This window comes from Lepidochelys olivacea (genome assembly GCF_965140295.1).
Source record: "Lepidochelys olivacea isolate rLepOli2 genome assembly, chromosome: 2".
NCBI classification, from domain to species: domain Eukaryota; kingdom Metazoa; phylum Chordata; order Testudines; family Cheloniidae; genus Lepidochelys; species Lepidochelys olivacea.
Genome location: NC_140412.1, coordinates 253,508,464 through 253,533,493, shown reverse-complemented (window position 1 = coordinate 253,533,493; position 25,030 = coordinate 253,508,464). Strand labels below are relative to the sequence as shown.

The window sequence follows — 25,030 nt, the reverse complement described above, 5'->3', positions numbered from 1 at the left end:
GAAGTTCGCTCGCCACTAAAGGCGGGGGTGGTAGAGGCGGTGCCTTACGGCCTAAGGGGAAAGGGGTTCTACTCCCGGTACTTCCTCATCCCCAAGGCCAAAGGGGGCCTTCGCCCCATCCTAGACCTGCACGGGCTCAACAAGTTCCTGGTCAAGGCCCGGTTCCTCATGGTCTCTTTGGGCACCATCATCCCTTCCCTGGATCCAGGGGACTGGTGGCTGCTGGGCCACATGGCAGCATGCACGCACGTGGTCAGGCATGCCAGACTGAGACTCAGGACTCTGCAGGCGTGGCTCGCCCAGGCAGGGACCCCCGGACTTGGTAGTGACAGCCCCACGGGATGTGCTGGACTCCCTGCTGTGGTGGCAGTCCCAAACTGTGGTTTGCAAAGGCATCCCCTTTGCTGCCCCACTTCCGGACCTGACTCTGGTAACAGATGCGTCAGACCACGGATTGGGGGCTCACCTGGGGGACCTCATGATGCAGGGATTGTGGTCCGAGGCAGAGCGGTCACTCCATATCAACGTGAAGGAGCTCAGGGTGGTTTGTCTCGCCTGCCAGACCTTTCACACCACTCTGAGTGGTCACAGCGTGACAGTTCTGACGGACAACACTACTGCCATGTTTTATATAAACAAGCAGGTCAGGGCTCGTTCCTCGCCACTCTGTCGTGAGGCTGTCCTCCTCTGGGACCTTTGCATAGCCTATGCAATTCACCTCGAGGCATCCTATCTCCCGGGCGTGCGGAACGAGCTGGCAAACTCCCTCAGCAGGTCGTACCGCGTGCATGAGTGGACGCTTAGGGCAGACGTCGTGCTTTCGCTCTTCCACAGGTGGGGGTTTCCCCAGGTAGATCTGTTCGCCACCAGGGCCAACACCCAGTGCCCGTGGTTCTATTCGTTCCAGGGCCGCAGCCCGGGCTCACTCACGGACGCGTTTGCGATCCTGTGGAGAGGGGGCTTGATGTATGCCTTCTCCCCGCTCCCCTTGGTGCACAAGGTCCTGCTCAAGGTGCGCAGGGACAAGGCGGCAGTGATCCTCATCATCCCAACCTGCGCCCACCAACACTGGTACACGTCGCTCCTAGAGCTGTCAGTGGAGGCCCCAGTAGTCCTGCCCCTACACCGGGACCTCATTACACCGGTCGGCAGGCGGCTTCTCCACCCTGACCTGCAGTCGCTGCACCTGACGGCATGGAGGTTCTGTGGCTAAACGCCCTGGAGAGCCAGTGCTCCCTTCCTGTACAGCAGATTCTGCTTGGCAGTAGAAAGCCCTCTACCAGGGTGGCCTATATGGCCAAGTGGAAAAGATTCTCGTGTTGGTGTGAACTGCGAGAGGTGCAGCTGGGCCAGGCCCAGTGCAGGCCATTCTGGAGTACCCCTCACCTCAAGCAGCAAGGGCTAGCCTCATCCTCGCTCAGAGTGCACTTTTTTAAAAAAGTGAAGTTAATTCATATCTGAAGATACATGAAGATTTGACTTTGCATTGTGTGAAATTAGTACTGAACAATGAAAGACTTGCTCGCATATTTATGTTTGAATTCCCCTGTCTCCCTATTGTTGTATCTCAGTGTACCATTGGATGAGTTCCAGACTCAAAGGATTCTTTTTAAGTCCTTCTGCCATAGAGCAATTGCTACTGTTTTGTGGTCTTCTCTACCAAGATTTCTACCCTTTTGATGTTGAAATTGATTCTCCTCCTATTATGTGAAGATATATAGTGGGAGTCCTGTCCTATTGCATGACAGTTTGTGATGATAGCATCCAAGTTGTGTAGGAAGCATTTTTTGGGGCAGGGAAGGGAAAGCAATAGAAGTAAGCATCATCAAGAGACACAGTATGTGTGAATGATGCTGGGCCTATCCCTCTGCTGTCTACTAAAAAGTCTTCCAGAGTCTCAAAATTACGTGCATGTAATCCAGAGAACAGCTCCGTTTTCACTGTTCTTGAGTTTTGTCTTTTTATTGTAAATGTACCTGAGTAGGGGGAAGACTTATAAAGGAGCCTAAAGATGTAGAGAGTCACTTAGTGCGATTTGCAAAAGCCAAGTTTTAGGTACCTAACTTGCCCTAAAATAATTTGTAAATCCTACCAAGAACCAATCTGTATCTTTAAGTCCTAACTATCTGTATTAATCTAGATTTGTGTTTTGTTTTTCTTTTCCCACATGTGAATGTCTAATTTATGGCATAATTTAACCAGTGGTGTTAGAACTATAATTTCTATTGCTATGACAAATACATTAAAAAAAAGTTTTGTTCAGAAGAAACCCATACTTTGGATCAGATCTTGCTCCTTTTGTAGTCCTTGGGACCAGGCATTGGCTCCTAATACACAGTATATATGAACGTCAGAATACTGAGCCAAATTTGACTTTACATTAAGGTCCCATTATACCACTCAGCCTGCCTACAGGGGCCTTAACATAACTGAGAATTCAGGCCATGATGTTCTCCCCTCTATTCTGAAACTTGGAAGAGCTCAGCCTGGGGAGTTATGCTATTCACAACTGTTGCGTTTGCAGATAAATTTCAAATTAGGAATAACACCTATTTCCTTCTGAATGTTTTACAGTTGAAGATAACAGCCTGTCTCAAAAGAAAAAGATAACAGTGGAAGATCTGTTCAATGCTGATTTCAAAATTCATGACCCAGAGGCTAAATGGATAAGTGGTGAGTCTTGCATGCACACTTGACAATAATTCTACTCTCACTTATTCTTTCCTCTCCCTGTCTTTCTCTTTCCCTCCTTTTCTCACTTTTTCTTCTGACTTGTGTCTCTAGTGTCCAAATTCTTACTCCAGCTTTCCTCAGGGTAAATGTGTAAATGATATTTCTCCATTATACACAGCATCACATATGTGTCCGTAACACCTAGAGGCCCCAATCAGGGCTGTTGGTAGGTGCTGTTCAGACATGAAGTGAAAAAAACAGCCTCTGTCCCAAACAGCTTACAATCATGGTAGCTGACAAGATGGAAGAGGTGGTCAAACCAAATGGTTAGAGCACTGTCATGGTCAATCTTTATTTTACCATAAACAAATCTTCTGATTTATATTTTCATAATGTATTCCCTCGCCAAAATATTTTTTCAGGCAGAGAGATGAAGCGTTGCTAGGCAACTAGCAACAGAGTGGTCCAGCAACAGCTGGTCTGCTCCTTGTATGTAAGCCATGTTTTCTTTTTATCCTGTCTTACAATCTATATTTTCCAGTACCAAGGGGAAGAGACAGAATAATACCAGAATTAATGCACACCATATTTGCAGCAGTGGAAATTGTTCTACAGATGCAAATTCCAGCCCCCCACTGGCATCTGCTACAATCTAAATCAGCTCTTGCTGGAATGAAACAACAACGTGCTATACAGCTCATTTAGGGCTGACTCTCATTAAATTGAACGGGAACCTTTCTATTGACTTTAATGGGAGCTGAACCAGGTCCTCACTGCTGCAGTCTGCCTTTTTTTTTTCTTTTTTTTGGGGGGTTCTACCCTGTGGGAGCAATTTTAATCCCCGGAGGGGGTGGGGAGAGAGATTGCCAAGGGAAACTAGGCTGGATCAGTGCATCCCCCAGTCACCCTAAGCGCATCCATCTCTGGCCAGCCCCATCCACTGTTTTCTGCTGCACTAGCAGCTGGTGGAGAAGCCACTGCAGGCAGTGTATGTCACTACAACCCATTGGATACTTGCCAGAGGAGTTCTGGCTGGTGAGTGCCCTTTTTCAGGTTCTGCACGCTTGTTGGAATATGGCTCCCAGTACAGCAATCTATGGGGAGAATAAAGGTGGAAATACTTCTTGAATTTAGGAGTTCAGAAACCGTTCTTCAGCATTATTATTTAACCTTTTCATGTCTAAAGGCCCCAATCAGGAGGGGGCGCCACTGCTCTGGGCACTGTACAGACACCTATTACGAAACATTCCTTGCCCCAGGTGAATTTGTTTGATTTTTTTGCTTCATAATATTCTGTTCCTATGAATATTTTTGCCCCTAAACTCTGCCACTCGAATATTTGTGGGATGATAATGCAATATATTTTTTTATTGGAACAAACATCAGGAGAATTTTCCAGCTCCACTTAGAGGTTTTCAAAAAATAATTTCTTTCATGGTTAAAATGTGTTTTTCTGCACAGTAATGTTCTTTTTTTCCCCCCTGTGCAAATATAAGCTTTCCCAAACTGTGTTTGCATGCTGGTACTGTCTATATGTTTTTATTAGCCTCTAATTTTTGGCAGGCATTATAAGTCCCACATTGAATTGTTGGTAAAGGTCTGGATCCAGTGCCCACTGAAATCAATAGACTCTCTTGGACTTCAGTGGGCTTTGGATCATACCTAAATAATCTAAGGTTATATAAAAGTAAAAAAAATGATATTAAGCTGTCATTGGTCAAGCCATTATAAACATGGCTGATTAAATGATTTTCCCTTTGGTGCTTGTTATAATAATTATGTATCAGATTCCGTTGTCAGATACACCAGTGTAAATCTGGAGGAACTCCATGAAACCAGTGATATTCCTTTAGATTCACACCAGTGTAACTGAGAGCAGAGTCTTGCGGTAAAATACTATAATGCTCTTCATCCAAGAACCTCAAAGCACTTTACAAACATTAATTAATTCTTACTACATCCCTTTGGATAGGGAAATATTACACTCTTTGTACAGCTGGTAACTGGTAAATCAGGCTTACGGTGACCAACAGCTCAGTGGAAAAGCTTGAAATAGAGCCCAGTAGTCCAAAGTTCTAGTCCATGCTTTGCTCACTCCACCATACACCCTGTGTCCTGTTGTACCACTGTTCTTGGTTCTCAAAATGCAAGTTCGTCTTCCCTCAGGACTCACTGAAGAAGCCTATTTCACACTAACACAGCTTAGTAGAAAATAGTGCTGAAAGATGTGTGTCAAAGTAGGAATTAATGGGTGGAAGGAACCCTGGTTGTTTTGGGATTCCAACAAAATAATTGAAACCATAACAGTGTCTTATATCCTTGTCCCCATTTTTCCCCTGTTGTTAACAACACAACATAAACCACTCTAATGTAAAGAGATCTGAAAACTAGATTGCAAAAATCGATGCTCTTGGCTCTTTTCACATCTACCAGATTTCCTTTAAAGGGTATTACTCTCTCGCTTTATTTTTTGTGTTGTTATAAAAGACAAGAGTTTGTTAGCCTAGCCAATGATAAGCACGTTGCATGGCTAGGAGTATTCAAATTGTCTCAATTATTTGCTTTCAAAGCAGTTCAGCCAATTAAATCTCTCAATTCTGATCCATTTGCTTCAGTGGGGTTTTTTTGGGGGGAGAGGGTTGTCTTTTCATTGATGTCAGTGGGCATTGGATCAGGTTCTAAAGCCCCAACACAAGAAGGCATCTCTCTTCAGGACAAAAATCCCTTTGAAGTAAATGGAACATGCGTAAGCACTTTCCTGAATTGGGGCTTGAATGCAGAAAGTGTGTGGTTCTGACCTACACCGATGTAATCCCATTGATTTAATAGTAGTTAACAGAGAGAGTTAATTCATGGTGTCATAAATATAAAGGGAAGGGTAACCACCTTTCTGTATACAGTGCTATAAAATCCCTCCTGGCCAGAGGCAACATCCTGTTACCTGTAAAGGATTAAGAAGCTCAGTTAACCCGGCTGGCATCTGACCCAAAGGACCAATAAGGGGACAAGATACTTTCAGATCTTGGGCCGGGGCGGGGGAGGCTTTTATTTGTGCTCTTTGTTTATGTGATTGTTCTCTCTTGGGACTGAGAGAGGCCAGACAAAAATCCATCTTCTCCAACCCATCCTAATCCAAGTCTCCAATATTGCAACCAGTATAGGTAAGCCAGCAAGGTGGATTAGTTTATCTTTTGTTTTATGTGAATTTTCCCTGTGTTAAGAGGGAGGTTTATTCCTGTTTTCTGTAACTTTAAGGTTTTGCCCAGAGGGGGATCCTCTGTGTTTTGAATCTGAATACCCTGTAAAGTATTTTCCATCCTGATTTTACAGAGATGATTTTTACCTTTCTTTTTTTTTTAATAAAATCCTTCTTTTAAGAACCTGATTGATTTTTCCATTGTTCCAAGATCCAGGGGTTTGGGTCTTTGATGATTTTGTAACTAATTGGTTAGGATATTATTCTCAAGCCTCCCCAGGAAAGGGGGTGTGTAGGGCTTCGGGGGATATTTTGGGGGAAGATGTCTCCAAGTGGTTTCTTTCCCTGTTCTTTGTTTAAAACACTTGGTGGTGGCAGCATACTGTTCAAGGACAAGGCAAAGTTTGTACCTTGGCGAAGTTTTTAACCTAAGATGGTAAGAATAAGCTTAGGGGGTCTTTCATGGAGTGGGGAAGGAACCTTGACACATGGTATGCCCATATCTTGTTTACTGTGTGCAGACGTGATCACCCCATCTCAAAAAAGATATATTGGAGTTGGAAAAGGTACAGAAAAGGGCAACAAAAATGATTAGGGGTATGGAACAGCTTGAACTTTTCAGCGTGGAAAAGAGATGACTAAGGGGAGGTATGATAGAGGTCTATAAAATCATGACTGGTATGGAGAAAGTAAACAAGGAAGTGTTATTTACTCCTTCTCATAACACAAAAACTAAGGGTCACTAAATGAAATTAATAGGCAGCAGGTTTTAAAACAAACAAAAGGAAGTATTTCTTCACACAATGGACAGTCAACCTGTGGCACTCTTAGCCAGAGGATGTTGTGAAGGCCAAGACTATAATAGGGTTCAAAAAAGAACTAGATAAATTCACGGAGGATAGGTCCATCAATGGCTATTAGTCAGGATGGGCAGGGATGATGTCCCTAGTCTCTGTGTGCCAGAAGCTGGGAATGGGCGACAGGGGATGGATCACTTGATGATTACCTGTTCTGTTCATTCCCTCTGAAGCATCTGGCACCAGCCACTGTTGGAAGACAGGTTATTGGGTAGATGGATCTTTGGTCTGACCCAGTATGGCCATTCTATGTTCTTATGAGATCAGAGTTGACCTTAGAGTGTGACATAGCTACACTTCAAGTGCTCAGAGTGCAGATCTTCCTCAAACTTTGAGTATCTCTTTTAAGTTGGTTTGAGTGTTTTTATTGTATTGGCAGATTGTTATAAGTTAGATGATTTTCTTAAATTCAAGAGAGGAGCCAAAACTGGTACTTTGGCTGTGAACCCTTAGAATTTTTGAGGAGTTGAGGTGTTTTTGAACTCATGGATTCAAACCCTAAAGGTTTTGGTTCCTGAATTCAGAGCAGCACAGGAATCTTCATGTCTCCATGACCCATCTTTAATAATTTCCCATGGTTTCCAGACTGCTGATTACAGGCGAAAAAGATCTAAATCAGCCCCACAAAGGTGTCTTCTGGGGGACAGGATCACAGCTCCAGCTCTCAGTGTGAGTAGGCACAGCCTTAAAGGAAAAAAATTTGCAGTTGTAGTGTGTGTAGCAATGTAAATGTAGGGAAGCAATGCAGTGGGCCAGATTCTGAGCTGGTGTAAAGCGCCACAGTGTCATTAAGTGCCAGGGAGCTGTGCTGATTTATACCAGTTAAAAAACTGTCCGTCTGTTTTCTGCACTTTCAGATCTCAGGAGCATCCCTTCCTTTACACAGGGTTGTGAGTCGTGTCCAGGTGGCTAGGTCACTGAGACTTACATTTGTTCTTTGTTGCTTTTCCTTAGTGTCAAGTGCATTTCACCCACCCCAAAAGTACGTGTTTTCTTTGTGAATGGGAAACGTAACAGCAGCCACTTCACTGGTTACTGCAATTGACTGGATGGAGTGTGCCACCAGTGCCTGCTATTTACAGGATGTTTTTCCAGCCCCAGTTGAATTAGTGTTTGCTGTGACATCTGGCAACACATGGTTATTTATTTTTTGTATTATGGTAATGTTGAGAGGCCCCAGCTGAGAGCAGGGCCTCATTGTGCTAGGCACTGTACAAACACATAGTGAGAGCTGGTCCTTGACCCAAAGAGCTAACAATCTAAACAGAAAAGACAGTCAAAGGATGAAAATCAGAGAGTACTGTTATCCGCATTTTACAGATGAGGCCTGAGGCACAGAGACATTGAGTAATGGAACTGAGCCCTGTTATCTTGAGTCCCAGTCCACAAGATTACCCTTTTTCACTGACATAATATTCCTTCTCCTACATGAAGAGACCCAAGAGGTACAATTTTCAGAAGGACCTGAGTCCCATTTTCAAAAGTGGCGTAGGCACTTAGGAGCCTAACTCTCATTGCAAGTCAAAGGCTTTTGACTGAGTCACAGGCCCTTTTGAAAATGTTACCTAATAACTGAGATCTAAACAAAGCAAAGCCTTTTCTTCATTATGCTGAACATCACATTAGTTTTATTGTATATTTTACTAATACAATTATAAAATAAATCTCTAGGCTCTTTTAAAGTCTGATATTGAATTTAATGATCTAGAACTAATATGTTTTATTTACCATGCTGAAAAATGTTGTCTTGTACTAGCAGCGGTAATTTATTTCAGTTTACCTTTAGTAATAATGCTCAGATCAACAAACCCTGAGAGCCTTGATGTCCCCAAGCCTATTCTGCATAATGTAAATTCATTGCACTGTATTGATAGAACCGCTGATGCATTTCAAATGATGCAGATGCATGTGGAGTAAATGAATTATTTATGGTTCACTCTGCATAAGTATTAGAACTTTTTAAGTGCTAACATTTTTCACTTTTTAAAGAAGTATGAATTAAGGTGCCACAGTGACATTCCAGGGGACTGAAGTCGCAGTGGTATAGCACAGTTAGCTGGAATTGCAAGTTTCCCCAAACTGCTCCTGTAATGAATTTAGAGGACCAGGGGAGCGACTGAGTATGGGACCCACCCAACTCCTGTCAAAGTCAATGGGAGTCCTTCCACTGACTTCAGTGGGTGTTGGATGAGTAATTACAGGATGTTGGACTGCTTCCTGAAGGAGTGGCAGAATAGTTCATCTTCCTGGCCCAGTCAATCCCTGGTCCTAGTTCAGATGGTTTTGTTTCAAATCTTTCCTCTTAAATACATCCCACGCATCTACTTTTGAAACTAAGTACATCTTAGTGTTCTCAGATGTGTGTGCTGGTAGATTAGGGCAACATACTTGTCCTGGTTCTCCTGTTACTTACAGCAGTGTAAATTCTGCATTACTCTACTGGCATTAATGCTGGTGTGAATCTGGGGGGAAGTGGGAAGAATCAGGCCTGTTATATTTTCATTTTTGCTTGGCTCTTCCGCTATCTGAACTCCTAATTAATCAAGTTTTATTTCATTGCATTCTCAAATGTGTTTTGCTGAGATGGCTGAAAAGAGACCTCCCTCACCCTGACTGTGGCCAATGCTGGAATCATCATTCATGGCTGCCTATTCTTGTTCTACTCCAGGGTGCTTTTTGCCCTTTTGTGTGCAACTGCAATGTTTTGTGATGGATGTATCAAAAACCACAGGCCCATTCTTGCCCTGGTCGCATTAGGGTGAAATCTTAGCTGTCAAGTCCATTGTCATGGTGTCTAAGTGCTTCTACCCCCAGGTGCAGAGGGTGGTGAAGGCCCTGCAATGTTGCAGATCCGCAGCAGTTTCAATGTGCTCATGGCCTCTAAGGCTTGAAGGGGAAAGAGAAGCAGGTGGGGGAAGGGTCTGAGAGGCTGCAGGTACCTCCGGTGTGCAGATACATTAGCCACAGTCCCCTATGCAGCCAGTTTTTGAACCATGGCAGGGATATCAAACTACCTTGCCCAGGGATTGAGTATTGGGTTCCTTCCATCCCAGTCCTATTCCTTTCATGAGGCTTGTTTACTAGGGTTGTGTAAGTTTGTGTGCACCAATTAATCATAGAAAATCAGGGTTGGAAGGGACCTCAGGAGGTCATCTAGTCCAACCCCCTGCTCAAAGCAGGACCAATCCCCAATTTTTGCCCCAAATGGCCCCCTCAAGGATTGAACTCACAACCCTGGGTTTAGCAGGCCAAATGCTCAAACCACTGAGCTATCCCTCAAGGAGTTTAAGCTCATGCCTAACTTTCAGTAGGTGAGTAGTCCTGTGGAAGTCGGTGGGACTGTTCATGTGCTTAAAGATAGTTACTATTCATGTGCTTAAGTGCCGTAATGAACTCAGGCCTAACGTTGCAAAACCAGAATTAATATAGGCCCATGGTCTGTCCTGCCTGAGCACCTGCCCCCAAAGCCATGGAGATCATTCATGCTCAGTGCAGGATGTTACAAAGGGAATCAAAGGACAAGCATATTTACACTTCTTCATGCACCTGTTTTGTTTCGTTGCTGCTAAAGAGAAGGAAACAGGAAATCAATCTGGCCCTCCTGAAAATTAATTTTGTCTGCAGAAGCATACTGGTGTGAGGCTACAGTCTGTTCTTTCACTTTAAATGTATCCTAGTGCATTGCAGGGGAAGGCTGTGCTTCTCTGCAGTGCTAGAAATGCTGTGATGCTACATATAGCTGTTAAATGGAAAGGCTTTGGGCATCCTTTGGCCAACCACAATTCTGCTTAGTACTTGTGTCTTATTGATAGGACTCTTTCTAGGCAAGTTCCTCCTCCTGGACCATCCGCTCCTAGGCATCATTCCCTTTAACATTATATATTATACCGTAATATTATGGTTTATGGCTGCAGTGTAATAGTGTGCAATGCACTTCACAAAAAATTTAGAACTCAGCAAGGGATGACAATGAGCAAAGAGTGAGCGGGGAAGCTCTGGGGAAAATTTGGACTGCCATAGTAAAAGAAAGGGACATTCTCTTTTTGTGTATGCAGGCCAAGACTTTCAAGCGTGATACCTAACATAGGCACCTAACCCTATACTTAGGTACCTTGTTGTATGGCCTGGTTTTCTGAAGTGTGCTGAACACCCATAACCCCTACTGACCTCAACGGTTGCTGTTGAGTCTCAGCACCTCTGAAAGTCAGATCACTTATTGAGATACCCGAGCATGGAGTCAGGTGCTTAACTTTAAGCACCCCCATTTGAAGATGTCGTTATGTCATTGCTTCATACCAGGCTGAGTGAACCGAGTCCAACCCGAGAGCCAGAAATGAGGAGTGAAGGTCAGCTTTGCAAGGCTGGATGAAAGGAGTGACTGATGAGGAGGGATTTGGAGGAGAGTCGTGTTGCATGGTGTGAGAAGAAGTTGCAGAGTCATGTCTGGGAGAGGACCAGAGAAGTTGTGAAGATGCTCTGCATTGACAAAGCTGACGGCGTGAATAGGGAACTGGGGGAAATGTAGGCAGGGTCAGAGCTTTGCAAGACCTTGGGGGTGAGGAAGAGGAGTGAAAGAGTGAAATACTGAAGGAGATTAGAAGGCAGTGCAGGATTGGCAGAACAGTGGGGCAGAAAAGATGTTTTAGGCTTCAGCAGGTTGGATAGGTTAATGGGGAGCAATGTGGGTTTCAGAGCCAGAAAAAGGGAAGTTGTTCTACAGCATTACCTAGAGAGCTTTGTGAACCTTTGCCTGGCCTTCCATCCTGGACTCTACCCACTTTCCCTAACAACCTCCCGATAGCCTGTCTTGCTCCCACTGAAGTCACTGGCAGGATTCCTATTGATTTCAACAGGAGCAAGATCTGAATACATACATTTCCTTAACACCAGGAGACAAGGTGGGTGAGTTCAGATCTTTCACTGGGCAAACTTCCATTGGGGAAAGAGACAAGCTTTCGAGCTCTTTCACCAACAGCAGTTATTGCACCCACCTTGTCTCTCTCATATCCTGGGACTGACATGGCTACAACAACATTGCAGTCAACACAAGGAGACAGAGAGGTGACTCCTTCTTGGGGCAGTGCTGCAGGTGGGGTCAGCAAGCAGGGTTTCTACACTTGTTACAGCTGTCAGGTATGCAAAAGCAATTACCCTGTTTCCCCTCACTCAGCAAAATTAGTGCTTTCCTCTCAAACGAACACTCATGCATACCTCCTGCTGTGATAGTGCCTCTGAGCAAGCAATGGGTGTCAGGAGAACATTTTGGAATGGTAGCAGGTGTGGTCTCCAGGATGACTGCTTTTGCGTTATATGTTTGCTCACAGGTTTGAGGTACAGATCCATGAAAATTAAATGCCAGCTCTCCCTTTCAGTTCCTCCTCCTCATCTGTCATCTTCTACCCTTGTCACCCAAACTACATTTCCATCCTTTTTGTTACATGGTGTGTGGCAGCACAGAATGGTTCCAGACAACGTCAAGGTTATGGACTGCTAGTGTTAGTGGCTAACACATAGCTGTTGGGTGTAGTGCTTTATCTCTATAAAGTGACAGATGGACAGAATTATTGCTGTATCACCCCATTCACCAACGGAGCCTCTTTATAAACAGGATAACAGAGGGGGCGGGGTAGGAATGGCAAACTACTACGCTGAGCTACTCCATTTGTGGGGGACTTTGAAAGAGCGGGATGCAGCTCCCACACATCTGTTTACAGCCTATAACACCACAAATTCAACATACGTGCTTAAGAATCTGCAATCAGTTAAAAGACAGGGCCTGATTCTCCTCTTACCTGTGGTGGTTTAAATCAAGAGTTGCTCCTTTTGAAGGCAATGCAGTTATACTGGTTTTACACTGGTATAACTGAGAAAAGAATAAGGCTTACTCTATCTAATCTATAATTTTAGAAGTCGGTGTGACTAATTGCCTACACAGTGGGCATGCCTGATTTGCATGTGCACTTACCAGGTTTACACATGCAAATCAGATGATTGTGTTTGTGGTTGGTATTCATGCTAACTATACACCTAACTTCTTTAGAAAAAATCAGGTCACTGATCAGCTAATTTGGATACATTGTATCGAACTAACAAATAGCTATTTGAGCCCCTTTATCCCAACATATCAGAATCTATATCATAATGGCAACTGGTGCTATTTAACATCAACTTTTGAACAGGTCAGTATCAAGGAACAGAACTGCTTCTGAAAGGGATATGAACAACAACAAAGTCTTAGGTCTTAGAAGTTATTGTGGCTCTTGTAAGCAAACGGGTCAACTCACCAGTTAGTATCAGGGTTGTCAACTTTCTACTTGCACAAAATCAAACACCTTTGCCCCACCTCTTTCCTCTTCTGAGGTTCCTCCCATCCCCTTCTAAAAGCTCCCCCCCCCCGCTTATTCCACCCCTCCTCCCGTCACTTGCTCTCCCCACCTTCACTCACTCGCTCATTTTCACTGGGCTGGCTCAGGGGGCTGGGGTGCAGAAGTGGGTGAGGACTCTGGCTGGAGGTGCAGGTTCCAGGGTGGGACTAGAAATGGGGGGTTCAGGGTGCAGGAGGTGGCTCTGGGTTGGGGCAGGGGGTTGGAGTGTGGGAGGGTGAGGGCTCTGTCTGGGGGTGCAGACTCTGGGGTGGGGCTGGGGATGAGGGGTTTGGGTTTAGGAGGGTGCCCTGGGCTGGGACCGAAGGGTTCAGAGGGCGGGAGGGGGATATGGGCTGGGGCAGGGGCTTGGGGCACAGGGAGGGGAGTGAGGGCTTCGATTGGGAGTATGGGCTCTGGGGTGGGGCTTAGGGTACCAACCACTTTAGCCCACCGTTATCATCTTGAGCAGAGCATTCCAGAAATGTCTATGTCTACAGCAGCCGAAAGGCTACCTTTTAGGTGACCCCAAGCTTTGTAGGGAACATTAGTTAGTAACTTACCGGTGTTGCCCTAAAGAAGCTCCCAAGTTCTACACCGCTCTCTACTTCGAATCATAGAAGATTAGTATTGGAAGAGACCTCAGGAGGTCATCTAGTCCAACCCCCTGCTCAAAGCAGGACCAACCCCAACTAAATCAGCCCAGCCAGAGCTTTGTCAAGACGGGCCTTAAAAACCTCTAAGGTTGGAGATTCCACCACCTCCCTAGGTAACGCATTCCAGTGCTTCACCACCCTCCTAGTGAAATAGTGTTTCCTAATATCCAATCTAGACCTCCCCACTGCAACTTGAGACCATTGCTTCTTGTTCTGTCATCTGCTACCACTGAGAACAGCCTAGCTCATCCACTTTGGAACTACTTTCAGGTAGTTGAAAGCAGCTATCAAATCCCCCCTCACTCTTCTTTTCTTCAGACTAAACAAGCCCAGTTCCCTCAGCCTCTCCTCGTAAGTCATGTGCCCCAGCCCACTAATCCCTACGCTGGACTCTCTCCAATTTGTCCACATTCTTTCTGTAGCGGATGGCTCAAAACTGGACACAATACTCCAGATGTGGCCTCACCAGTGCCAAATAGAGGGGAATAATCACTTCCCTCGATCTGCTGGCAATGCTCCTACTAATGCAGCTCAATATGCCACTAGCCTTCTTGGCAACAAGGGCACACTGTTGACTCATATCCAGTTTCTCATGCACTCTAATCCTCAGGTCCTTTTCTGCAGAACTGCCACTTAGTTAGTCGGTTCCCAGCCTGTAGCAGTGCATGGGATTCTTCCATCCTAAGTGCAGGACTCTGCACTTGTCCTTTTTGAACCCCATCAGATTTCTTTTGGCCCAATCCTCCAATTTGTCTAGGTCACTCTGGACCTGAACCCTGCTCTCCAGAGTATCTACCTCCCCACCCAGCTTAGTGTCATCCGCGAACTTGCGGAGGGTGCAATCTGTCCCATCATCCAGGTCATTAATAAAGATGTTGAACAAAACCGACCCCTGGAGCACACCGCTTGACACCAGCTGCCAACTAGACATTGAGCAGTTGATCACTACCCTTTGAGCCCAACAATCTAGCCAGCTTTCTGTCCACTTTGTAGTCCATTCATCCAATCCATATTTTTTTAACTTGCTGGCAAGAATACTGTGGGAGACCATATCAAAAGCTTTGCTAAAGTCAAGATATATCGTGTCCACTGCTTTCCCCATATCCAATGAGCCAGTTATCTCATCATAGAAGGCAATCAGGTTGGTCAGGCATGACTTGCCCTTGGTGAATCCACGTTGACTGTTCCTGATCACGTTCCTCTCCTCAACTCTTGATTCCCTGCTGGAATTCAGACTTGGCCCAAATAATATTTTCCAGGCCCAATTGCATTTATTGAGCAGGCAGTACTAGTTGCAGATGCAGACAATTGGAAGAGCGCAGTACATATTCCTCCACTTGCCCTGTGCTGTAAAATATTAATTTCATAATAATTCAGCAATGGGGAATACCATACTCCTGGTAATTAAACTTTATATCAGATATTTGTAATTGAAAATGTGCTGGGTAAAGACTTATTCATCTAGCAAAGAAAGTCTCTTGTGACTTTCAGATCTCTTGATTGTAATGGTGTTCAATAGCTTAATGATATAAGCCAGAATGTAACTCTTCCCCCTTTGGGTCCCCCCCCCCCCCCGCCCCATGAGACACTATGTTGGATTTACATCATTCATTACAGGAAACTGTGGGAATTTAGAATCAAAAGAACATCACAGGGTAATTAAATGTAATCCAGTCTCAAAATATGAGCCCTCTAATCTCTCCTATCTGTGAAGAATAAATTAAGAGTAGGAAAGAAGCACTAAGATGTCATGATAATTAAAGGCAAAATTTCCCTTAATATAGTTAACTTGACCCAGAAGAAGAGCCAAAAGATTTTCAGCTTGCTTTGTATCAGAATTCAAGACTATATGCCTCAAGACCTACTCTTTACGTTGCATCACATAAAAAGTTGGCATAATACCACATAGTATCAGACAATCTAGTACATTGTTCTGCCCTTCCCAGTTAGGGTGCCATTTAGTTTCTGGGTAGAGATCAAGGTATTGGTTTTAACGTTGATTGTCATAAACTTCTTCAGAACTGGCTACCTCAGTGTAAGGGGGAATCCCAGCTAGATAGTGAAATAATCTTGTGGTGGTCCCAGAATGGAAAAGGGGATCTCTGAGGTAGGGAGAAATGATGATTTAGTGTAATATGTCTTCTACAAAATTGACTTCTGTTCCACTTCATGCAGTATCCATACATTTTAAATAGCCCTATAATTCTTACACTCATTTATATGAAATATTCTCATTATTTTGTAATATTTTGGTGTTTGATACTCATTCAGATTATTTGAAGCAAAATGTGTAGTTACTTAGAATAAAACTTAACGTGTTCTTTGTTGGATCTAAAGGACAAAGTAAAACTTGGCATTCATTCAGGAGTGCAGGAACAATTTGTATGGGGTGTGTGTGCTGAGAGCTATTGAACCAAACTACAAACCCTGCATATGATGGAAACCACTTCAAGTCAGGGGGTGGGGCAGCACCCCTCGTTCCAGCACCTATTTTAGAAAACTGAAAAACAAAACTACTGCTGTCCTTTTAAGGGATGGGAGGCGTGAAATAAAATGCAGTGACAAAGTCCTACTGGAGAGGCTATGGCCTGAAGCCTTTGACTGGTTGAGAGAAAGAGACCTGAACTTTAAAAACAAAACTGTGATGTGTCTCAGTGTGGCCAGAAAGAGAGCTGGCATGTACAGTGTTGCAAGCTCTCATTATTTTATTGTGAACCCTTGATATTTCATGTTTTACTTAAAGGCCCGAACTCCTGGAGTCAAGTGACAGCTTGAGAATCCTGGTTTTCATTTAAAAAATGTAAGTTTGTAGCCCTCATGCTTGCACAGAAAAGCTTGAGAATGTGACCAGAGGGCACTAGAATGGCTGAAAAATGAGAACACAATGAAAAGAACATGATATTCTATTCATAAATCTCATGATTTTTAAGCCAGTCTCATGATTTTGGAGGGAGCCTGGCTCATGATTCTTTCCTGTTGGGGACTGGCAGTATTGCAGGTAGTCAGCCTGAAAGCATGTCTGATTTTAAGAGCTGGCAGACCACATAAGAGACATAGTAACAGTGAAGAAAATCTAGGAGAAAGGCAGTGTTGCATGCTGAAGCGAAACATGGCAATGTTCCAGACTTGCCATGGGGCTTAAGTCACATGGAATGCCTTTTCAGACTCTCATTTACCCTTGGTTGCTATGTGGGAGACTGTTACATTTTCTATCCATTCCATGAACATTAAAAACATTCCTTCCCCTCTCTCCCAGTCCTTCAGCTGGTTGTTCTGTGTTCTTACCATTTTATATCATATTGACATAGCTGAAGCGAACTTATGATTTTTGTCCAATCCCTACAGACCAGTGCCTGTATAGAAACCCCACTGCCACAACAGGCACTAATGGGCCAACCTGTTGGCTGAGTCAGCAGAGACTGGAGACCATGGAGACAGAACTGTCATCTCATCAATAGCATTGCTAGGGTTGAAGTACATTAGCAGGGCAATATGTTACAACCTTCACTGTTGCTGATGTTTATTGCACCATTTGATTTATTTATATTAATGAATTTAACATTTCATGGAAGATTTATACATAAACCAAGACCCTTATTATTCATTTGGAAGGCTCTTTCCTTTCTTCACTTTCATTCCAGACGGCAGGATTGATTCTGTTATTAAAACTGGTACCTTACATTCAGATTTTTTTTTCTGTAAATGCAGTTCTGGGGGTGGGTAGCCAGGGGGGATTTTCAGTCCTTTTTCCAGGTTTTATTCCAAGGGAGACTTGCATGCAGACAAGTCCTTTGTGCCTTTTCCTGCAGTCTCCCTTACTCAGGCAAAATTCCAGTTGAAACCAGTACTGAACTAGATGGAGAATCCAGGATATTGCTGTGACAACACTAATCAATTAAACTTTATTGTTTCTGTGTTTTCATGCAGCAAGAGATGTGGAAAAAAATTTCGAGAAGTCTAATTTATGTAGGAATTAGCCACCAAGATATTAAATAGTCTTTTTTTTCTTCTGTACCCCCCCATTTTTTCCAGATAGGAGCATTCTCATGAAAATGTCCATTCAATGGAGATGTGGGCATAAAAAAAGGAGAGATGTGGTGTTGAAATTCTGTGGCCCCACATTCGGTTTTTGTCCCTGTTGGGCAGGCAATTGAAAACATCTGATAAATGTGCCGTGCCAATCTAAAAAAGCAAGCAAGATGATAGGCTGTGTTAAGAAAGAGCATGAGAGAATAATATTGAGAATATAATGCTGTTATCTAAATTGATGGGACACACTCGCCTTGCTCACAAACTACACTGGATTTGGGTCAGTCATCTAAAAAAGATACATTGTAGCAGAAATAGAAAAGGTAAAGAGAAGGGTAAAGAAAATGATAAAGGCTTCCATATAGGGAGAGATTTAAAAGATGCCACCAATTTAGTTTGAAATGGAGATGAATAAGAGGTGACATAATAGAGACATTGAAAATAAGGAATGGTATAGAGAAGGTCAGAGCTTATCATAATACAGCCATTCAGTAGTTATAATACAGCCCATTTAAAACAGTTCAAAGGAGATCTTTTTTTACACAGTACATAGTGAACTTGTGGAACTCATTGCCACAAGGTCTTATTGAGACCAAGAGCTTAGCAATAATCAAAAAAGGATTGAGCATTTTTTGAACATAATATTACCCACCACATTTAAACGACCTGTGATAAGAATTATAAGCAATATCAGCCCGCCCTCATGCTTCAGTACATAAACCAACAAGTTTGCCTGTGATTAGGAAGGAACATCCCCGGTAAGTGTGTTTTTGCATAATAGTCTATTATGTGGGGTTTATACCTCTTAAGCAAGTACTTGCCACTGCAGGATACCAAAATTGATTGAACTTTGATCTGATGTGGTAAAGCATTTCCTATGGGAGAGAAGGGGGTTTGTGCAGTAGAGAAATTTGACGCGTCAAAGGAGAAGAAAACATTTTAGTTGATGCTATTTTTTCCCACCATAGTTGCTGTTCAGTTTCAAACTCATTAGTGTGTATGTATAATCCCAAACTACTTCTCCCAATGTGCATTGCCTTGCACTTCTTTGTGCTGCCCACTTGCCTTTCTTTGCTAGGTCCTCTGCCCCAGGTCCTGTTCAATTCTTTAGCATCATTTCTCTGCATTTCTCAAGATGGTCCTATTGACTCTGTAGAGGAGTGCCCTCTTGTGGCCAATCCGACATCAATCCGTTTCCACAGGCGGTTTAACGACAATGTGTAAGTTGTTGAATAAAGGGCCTGCCTTGCATTTCAAAGGCATTAAGTTCAAATCTTTTGGCAGCTGAGTTTTTTTTTTATTTACTTATAAACAGACTCAGATACTGTGGTGATCAGTGTGCTAGACATACCTTGAAGTAAAGGGATCATCCAATGCTGCACTCAGGAATAATGAAAACATTAATGCAAAGCTACAGGCACAACCTAATTTGCTTGTTAATATTCAAACATTTCCTTCCATTGGTACGGCAACCGAAGCACCCTGCCGGCCTGAACATGAAGAGAAAGAGCGAAACGTCTTTTAACTGGCTTTGTGCTCTATCAGGACTGCTAACATCTGTAATACAGTTGGGAGCAGAGGCAAAGAGGTAAGGAAACGCACAGGGGGATTAAGAGAGCCAGCCGTGGGGTCACATTTTAATGAAAATTTATTCATAGATTCTGTTTCTTCTCGGTGTCAAATGGATTATTACATTTATGGGTAACACTTAGGGTCACATGCTCCACTGTGTGAAGGCAAGCTAAATGAGGCAGATAAGCCCCCATGCGTTCGGGAGTGAAAAGCAATGTCCCGGAGTGATGCTCCCACCAGCAGCCGACTGTTGGAGTCTCTCTGCCTGAGAACGGTGTGGATCTGGGGAAGTTTAAAAGGAGCAGCCACTACAAGGTGTCCTGGCCTATGAGATTACCTGCATAGGGTACGGCTGACCCATGGACTGAGTGCCATTTAGTTTCTGGGTGGAGATCAAAGTGTTGGTTTTAACCTAGCTTGCCCTAAACAATTTAGGGCCTGGTTACCTAAGGGACAGCTTCTCTTCCCTTGTCATAACACCACGTCTGGGAACTCCAGAGGCACTTGAGCTGACCACACCCTAGTTATAAAGGGAGGGGGCCTGTGCCAGGGCATTTCCAGGCAGATATCTCGGCTCTGGAACTTCCTTCTTGTGCTTGGTTGATTCACCACAAAGCTCACCTTTCCCCCAGGGGTTCTGTGAGGTTTGTGGATGGTTAGAGGTGGTTTTTGCTGTTGTTATTTTGGGGAGATTTTATATTGATCTGGATAGGTTGGGCAGTTTATGGGTGTGCTTGGGTGGGGGATTTTTGTTTGTGTATTTTTTGTCTATTTTAAGTATTTTGTACATGCTGCCATATTGTAAAAGCATCCAGAGCCAGGGTAGAGGCACTTCTGTGAAACTGAAATCGGGTCCCCGTTTCTCACCCGGATCTTTAGCGAGCACAGCTTTACCAAAGATGGATACACCTGAACTACAAAGCTGGGATCCCCATCCAAACCAGGGCTGTTCTGACCTGGGGGTTTGGTTCAGACCCTTAGAGCTAGCCGCATAATCTGTCTCTTAATCCGGAACTCCACCTCATCAAATTTTGGGTTTAAGACTTGGGTTTGGTCCCAGTTCTGCTCTGTATCTGGACAAACTAATCTTTTTCTAACTTGGATTTTCCAGGGTTTGGGATCAGACAAAAGATATAAATAGAATTTTGTAACTGATGTATATATTTTTCTAGGAGACCTCAGCCTCTCTTTTAACCTTGGACATGTAAATTTAAAAGGCTGCTAGATGCATGTAGATGGTGGGGGCTCTTTCCACCTTTAATTTGCCTGGGATATAATTGTTTTACTTGAATGCTGCCACTGAAAAAGCATCAGATTGTTGCAGTGGGTATGTGCTGCATTGAAGTGATGAATGATTAAAACTACTTCTTGCATAATAAAGCACACTCTGTCATGTTGTGCTTACTTAATGTACCAATGCAATGTGATATTCAGCAGTTAGCTAAATTACAGTAAATCACCTATTTAGAAAAGTTTTCATCTTAGCTCTTCATGCAAAAAGTGCTAAAGGCAGTAAAACGATAATGACCCATAATGCCAGAAAGATAAAAATGAGTTTCCTCCCAGAATGAAGGGCTGTACTCATGTTGTTGTGGGCAAGCTGTTCCCTGTTCCTAGCTGCTTCCTTACAGCAGTGTCTGGGAGTATATTAAAAGGTCGCTTATTTCTGCACTGCTGAGTAACAGCCCTCAAATAAAAGTCAGAGAGCCGAGGAATCCGCCTGGAAATGCCCAGGCACAGGCTCCCTCCCTTTTTAACTAGGGTGTGGTCAGCTCAAGTGCCACTGTAGGTCCCAGATGTGGTGCTATGGCAAGGGAAGAGAAGCTGTCCCTTAGCTAACCAGGCCCTTGCTTGTTGGCAGAGAGCGGAGCTGCGTTGAGGCTGGAGAACTGTGTTCCTAATGAGCTACACAGGGGGCACACCTCTGTGTGCCATGGAGGCCAGCTCCATTGGCCATCGTTCTGTAGCAATACTCATGAGTGGGGGAGATGGGGAGGTAAAATTGTGGGTGAGTCAAGGGTGTGCCTAGGCTGCGAGCTAGAAGTCCCCTGGTACATAGGTTCTCTGATTTCCTCATCCCCCACTGCAGAGCAGCTTTGGTGCCACCCCAAAGACTGGGTAGATGGGAGGAGTTCTCTCCCTTTCCTCGTTGTGTTTTTCCCAGCCTCTGACCAAGGTGCTTGGGATGTGCATTGGGTTGTGGATTCACCAGTAATTTGGGGGTTTAATTGTAATTGTTTGTGACTACACTTCATAGAAGATTGAAAGACACACTGCAGCATGGCTGGTAAAAATGAGACCTTAATTTTATAAGGCTTCATTGCAACACTCTGCTGTTCCAGCTTTGCCCACTTTTGGGGGCAAGCTATAGTTTTTGTTTATATGGATCACAAAGCAAGCATTTTAGCAGCACAAGGCTTAGTGAGCTTGTACCGTGTTATTTCTTGTTTGGCGTCATCTGAATCCTTGGTGCTATAGTGAGGAACACACAATGGCTGCCCCTCAGAGAAACTCTGATGAGTCAGCTCTGCCTCCTTTGCACTGAGTTACTATGCAAGTTATCCCATTGATTGCAGCAAGAGAGGTACTACCCAAAGTGAGCAGTTAAGCCAGAACCAGACCTACACTCTAAAATATATAAAAATTTACAGCTTCTCATATCATGAATGCAGAATAAAATCAGTATTACTTTCTAAGCTTGGCTTCTTCACCATCCTGTTCTTGGACTTTCTCTTCCCACTCATTGCATTTCTATTAATCTCTCTGTTGTGTTTGTCTCCCACCAGACTTTCCCTAGTTCCCTTTTCTGTTGCTTTAAATTTCCTCTTCTTTGTACTTTGTCTCATTCTGTCCTTGTTTTCTCACAATCTAATTCCTCTGCTCTCGAAATCAATCAGTGGGAGCTGTGGTCGCTCTGCACCTTGCAGGATTGGGCCCGTTTGTATGGTACTTATCTGTGCGCTGATCACAGACAGAGCAGCCTCTTCACCTCAGCCTGTCATGCTTGCTATTTCTCATCACTCAGAAAACATTGTTTTGACTGGAATTCCCAAGCCCTTCACAATTTACATTCCATGTGTGCGTGTTCAGATGTCCAGGTGAATTGTTTGGCTGGAAGGTTGGCTGTTTTTAATCTGTAAGCCTATTGCAGACTCAGTGCTTGCAGGCTGCTTTATCACCTCAGTGGTTTGCTGAGAGAGGGCATGGTTACCTAGTGAATACAAATGGTACTCCATGCTACATGCAGCATTTCTAGGTTCAAAGTTTGCAGGTTCTGTTGCTATTGTGACAATAAAATGTTATTCTTTAGCATAAGAGCAGAAATGCAATTCCTCATACGCTGTAAGGCCTAAATCCCACAGGGCCTTAAATCCTCCCCCACAATGCACAGAGGCAACAGTGATCCCTTGGAGAGTTGCATCCCCCACTGTGGTGTGAACGGCTGCTGGATTTGTGTAGCCTTGGGTTGACTGCCTTATAGACTCATAGATATTAAGGTCAGAAGGGACCATTATGATCATCTAGTCTGACCTCCTGCATAATGCAGGTCACAGAATCTCACCCACCCACTCCTGCAATAAACCTCTCACCTATGTCTGAGCTATCCTCCATCCTGTCCCTGTCCCTGTCCCTTTTCTTCATCCTTTCCCCCAAGCCTTCTACGCATTGAGGTGCAAGGGCCTTGGTACCCTGTGCATGAGATTTTTGAATCCCACCTTCCCCCAGTGGATGGTAACTGCACTGCTTCTCAGGTCCCTGTGTCTGCTAAGGCAGTGTGGTAGGATTTGAGCCTGAAAATAACATAAATAGAAACCTCAATGGGAAAGAGGGAAGTAAAATATTTTTCTCTCATTTAGCCTCATTCCATTCCATTGCGTGAGTCATTTATTAATTCCCAATGAATATTAATACAGTCTGTGTCTCAAACACTATCTTACAGTCCTACATCCTGGCTGTTAGCTTGTTTGATTGTAAATGCTAACCGGGTAGGCCTGATTAACCCTTGACTGGGACAACATCAGGGAAATCCCAGGTAGGGGTAGGAATTGGCAGTGATGAGTCAGCAGATGGAACCTTCCCACTGCCATGGTGCTGAGCCACGCCTCCCTTCCCCTCACCCCCTTTCCTTCCTCCCCCCAACTCCCCACCCAGCGTCTTGGTATTAGGGGCCATTGCACCGCCGGAAGTTTTGTCTTTCAGATGCAATATAAAACCAAGGTCCTGACTGCTTGTGGTCATTAAAGATACTATGGCACCTTTCAGGAAGAGAACGGATATTAATATTGGTGTCTTGGCTCAACTCCAACTCAAATAATTACATTCTTCCTATCTGAAAAGTTCCTTTCCAGTTAGTATTGGACTCAGTAATTTCACTTCCTGTGAAGCTCACTGGATTCACTGAGAGAATTCTGTAAGTCTGTCAGATATTAACTATCAGCTAGTTAATGTGGCTAACGTTAGTGGAAGCGGGATCTGTTGCAAATGTGCTCCTTCATGTGAGCTGCAATGGTGAGAAATACAACAAAAGATACCTTACCTTCTTCCGATGGTCCAACAACATTAGGTATGCCCAGTGAACAACTAAATCACAGCAGGTTACATTGCGTACTCCAGAATAACTTCAGCCATGAGAAAGCAGAGTCAAACTGCTCTTGTAGGGCGGTCTACAGCCTACTCTGTTGACATTGTCTAATTGTCATTGTCTTGAGATGTCATTTTTTCTTTGCGTGATTCTTGATTAGACCACTAATTAGGGCATTCTCTATCACAGACTGAACCTGTCCTAACAGTTCTAATGTGACTTTCTGGTTTTTACTGTGATGTCTGAAAAGTAGCTGCATGACAATTTTAGAATTTCTATTTTTATGCCTTTCAGTCATTTGTTGTGTTTGCTGAAGTCTGAAAAGGTAACAAAAGGCTACATTATTTTGTATTTATCTGGATGAAATTCTTATTGCTCTATATCATTGAACAAATAGTTATGCTCTCTAGAGACAAATAATGTAACAGGAAAATTCTTCTCAAAAGATTATCAGTCTCTCATGCATCTTGTGTTCCTATCTCTGAGCTATAATATTGGATGTTATTACTGTATCAGTTTAATATTGATAGAATGGTTGTAAAGCCATTATTTCTTCCTGTTCTTTGACACTGATGTAAATATTTGTCCCCTAGTCCAGACTGTAATTCCTTAGAACTTCTCATGTCCGGCTGTGGTCAACCTTATTTTTACCATGGGGTATCTGGAAGGATCACCGGCACAATATTTCAATAGAGGTCAGTTATTTGGCTGCCCAACTTGAGACGTCAGGAAGGCACCTGATTCTCAGACACCAGTGCTTAGCATTTTCTGAAAATAAAACCCGTTTAGGATGTGTTGAGTTGGACATCTGAAAATGGAGGCACCCAAAATCACTAACGAAATTTTGAGCCACAGTGCAGTGTACCACCCCTTTAAGTGGGAGCTCTGCGTTTCTTCTTGGTTCATACTAATGGAGAGGAAGCAGGATGTGCTGCAAGAGAGTACAGAGTTGACAGAGTCCTGGGTAACCAATCTAACGGACACACACACACACACACACAAGAAAGGAAACTGTTGCTGACAAATGATGTCATGCATTGGTTACCCACAACTCTTTCAGGTTTGAAGTTAAAATTCACTTAATTTCAAAGAAATATGGATAC

At 43.7% G+C, this 25,030-nt stretch overlaps 1 protein-coding gene across 7 annotated transcripts in view; it reads left to right on the top strand.

Moving 5' to 3' along the window:
- The window catches only part of DPP6 (dipeptidyl peptidase like 6), a 787,036-nt gene that overhangs the window by 527,631 nt on the left and 234,375 nt on the right, over positions 1-25,030 (top strand). For all 7 annotated transcript variants that reach the window (XM_084618426.1, XM_084618430.1, XM_084618428.1 and 4 more), the window contains one exon: positions 2,575-2,673. In XM_084618426.1, coding sequence (XP_084474552.1) covers positions 2,575-2,673 — 99 coding nt within the window. The remainder of the gene's footprint in view (positions 1-2,574; positions 2,674-25,030) is intronic.